This window comes from Numida meleagris, chromosome 6, assembly GCF_002078875.1.
Source record: "Numida meleagris isolate 19003 breed g44 Domestic line chromosome 6, NumMel1.0, whole genome shotgun sequence".
NCBI classification, from domain to species: domain Eukaryota; kingdom Metazoa; phylum Chordata; class Aves; order Galliformes; family Numididae; genus Numida; species Numida meleagris.
In genome coordinates, this window is record NC_034414.1 from 17,709,883 (window position 1) to 17,712,345 (window position 2,463).

The window sequence follows — 2,463 nt, forward strand, 5'->3', positions numbered from 1 at the left end:
GCCCTCGCTGCGGCGTCCTCCCGTGGGCCCTCGGCCCCGTAGCGGGCCGGAGATGCTCGGAGGAGGCTCTCCGTTGGGGACGGAGCTGAGCGCTCCCAGGTAGGCGCAGCCCCGCGCGGACGGGCTGGCGCCCACGTGGGCCTCCCGTGGGCCCGGCCACCATTTTGTGCTCGGCGGAGCCCCGTCCCCGGGCGGCTCCGCACGCAGGGGGCAAGCACGGGCTGCTCCCGCTCGCTGCCCCGTGCCCCTCAGAGGGAGAGGTGCCGGGAAAGGAAGGAGAAGCGGGACGGGGGAGACCCCGACGCCTTTACGGTTGTGGCCTGCAGCGAAGTCGGCGGGGCTGGGGAGGAAAAAAAAAAAAAAGAAAAGAAATGGGAAGGAGGAAATTGGAGAAAACCGTTCCCTTGGGATCGGCTCCCGAGGCCTCGCGCCCAGCCCGGAGCGCGGGCCCGCAGGTGGGCGCCGGGCAGAGCGCGTGGTGCCGCGCTCCCCTCCCCGCGCCCCCCGTAAAACAAGGCCGAGCGGTCCCCTCGCGCGTACACCCTGTGCCTGTGTGTGGCCCGGCCCCATTCATCACTCGGCTCCCACCGCACGACTCTCTCCATTTTTAAAATTATGCACGAGGCACCGAGGAGACAATTTGGGTTTCCCCCACCTCTCCCCTGCCCTTGAAGAAAGCGAGCCCTTGTCTCATTTGCATCTGCATGAAACCCCTGCGCTCTATAAGCCGAGCAAAGGGGAAGGACTTGAAGCCTATGGGATGGCTTTAGGGCTCTGCCCCTCGCTTTTGGCTCTCTCTCTCTCTCTTTCTCATTCTCTCTCGTGCTTTGATCTCTGCTTAACAACAGTAACGTCACTGGGACTATACAGGAGAGTTTTGTTGGAAGTTAGAAAGTTTTTCAGCCTCCAGAGGGCTGTAGCGGCAGTAGCAGCAGCAGCATCCAAGGGACTCCTGGAAGGGGAAGAGAGAGAGCGAGCGAGAGACTGACTCAGTCCTTGAGGAACTGACTCGAGACGAAGGAGGCAGACATGGAACATCAGCTGCTGTGCTGCGAGGTGGAGACCATCCGACGAGCCTACCTGGACGCCAACCTGCTCAATGACAGGGTGCTGCAGACCATGCTGAAGGCGGAGGAGACCTGCTCGCCCTCGGTGTCCTACTTCAAGTGCGTGCAGAAGGAAATCTTGCCATATATGAGGAAAATAGTCGCCACTTGGATGCTGGAGGTGTGTATGATTCGGGGCTCCCTCCGCCGCCGGCTCTGCCGTCGCCCCCTCCCGCACGGGGCTCCGCGCTGCCGGGGGGAGCCGCGGGGTGAAAGTTTCTTTGTTCGGCTCGAAGAGAGCTCGGGCTGCGGTCACCCCTCAAAGGCACGCTTGTGCCGGGCGGCGATCTGCAAGGTCGCCTGGGAAAAGCGGCTCGGAAAGGGCCTCGGCCCGCGCGGGATGGGTTTGGGGGGCCCCCGGCGGGCGCCCCGGGAGCCGGGCTACATTTTCGTGCCGTTTCCGAAGCGCTGGGCGCCCGCGATCTATTTTTAATTAATTTTTGAAAGCGCAGCGCCCTGCCTCGCTCTGGGAAATGTCGCGCCCGGCCGCGCCGCGGGCGGGAGAGGGACGCGGGGAATTCCACTTCGGGGCGCCTCCCCGGGACCCCCCCGGCGGACCCCGGGCACGGGGCTCGGTAAAGGACCCCCGCCGCTTCGTTTTCAGCGTTTTTCCGGAGCCCGGCGGATTTTTTAAATATTTTTAAATATTTTTTGAAAAGATGACGTCTGGGGAAATGCGGCTGGACGCCACCTTTGTGTCTCGAGCGGAGCGGGGATCGCGGCACCGCGGCGAACCGGGGGCAGAGTAAGGGCGGAATGGCCGAGCCCGGGGGCAGCCCGGCCCCCCCCGCCGCCCCCGCATTTTCCTGCGCTTTCCCATTTCTCTGCTTTTTTCCTCCTTCGTTCTGGGGGCCGCGGCGCTGGAGACGAGCTCCTCCGCGCTCACCCCCCCCTTCCTGCCGCGAATCGTTCGAACGCCGCGTTTCCCCCGCTTGGCCCCCGTGACTTTCATTTTCCTTGACACCTCCGTTCTCCCCCGTTTCCCGGCCGCGGTTCCCTCTCCCCCCGCAACCTTGCCCCGCACGGCCCGGGTGGGGGAGGGACGGGCCGCTCTGCGCCGATGCCGAATTTGTTGTTCAACGATCTCCGTCCTTCCCGCAGGTCTGCGAGGAGCAGAAGTGCGAAGAGGAAGTTTTCCCCTTGGCGATGAATTATTTGGACAGGTTTTTGTCGTTCGAACCCCTCAAGAAAAGCCGGTTGCAATTGCTCGGAGCTACCTGCATGTTTGTGGCTTCCAAAATGAAGGAAACGATTCCTCTGACCGCGGAAAAGCTGTGCATTTACACCGACAACTCCATCAGACCCGACGAGTTACTGGTAATTGCACATTTAATCACCTCAGCCCCCCCCTGCCCCC

The 2,463-nt window shown here is 62.9% G+C and overlaps 1 protein-coding gene across 3 annotated transcripts in view; it reads left to right on the forward strand.

The window, feature by feature from the left end:
* The window catches only part of CCND1 (cyclin D1), a 16,897-nt gene continuing 14,516 nt past the window's right edge, over positions 83-2,463 (forward strand). For 2 of the 3 annotated variants that reach the window (XM_021401249.1, XM_021401250.1), the window contains exons 1-2: positions 1,030-1,227; positions 2,208-2,423. In XM_021401249.1, coding sequence (XP_021256924.1) covers positions 1,030-1,227; positions 2,208-2,423 — 414 coding nt within the window. Of the gene's footprint in view, positions 100-848; positions 1,228-2,207; positions 2,424-2,463 lie in introns of those variants that run through there. The other variant, XM_021401248.1, reaches the window with a different exon arrangement.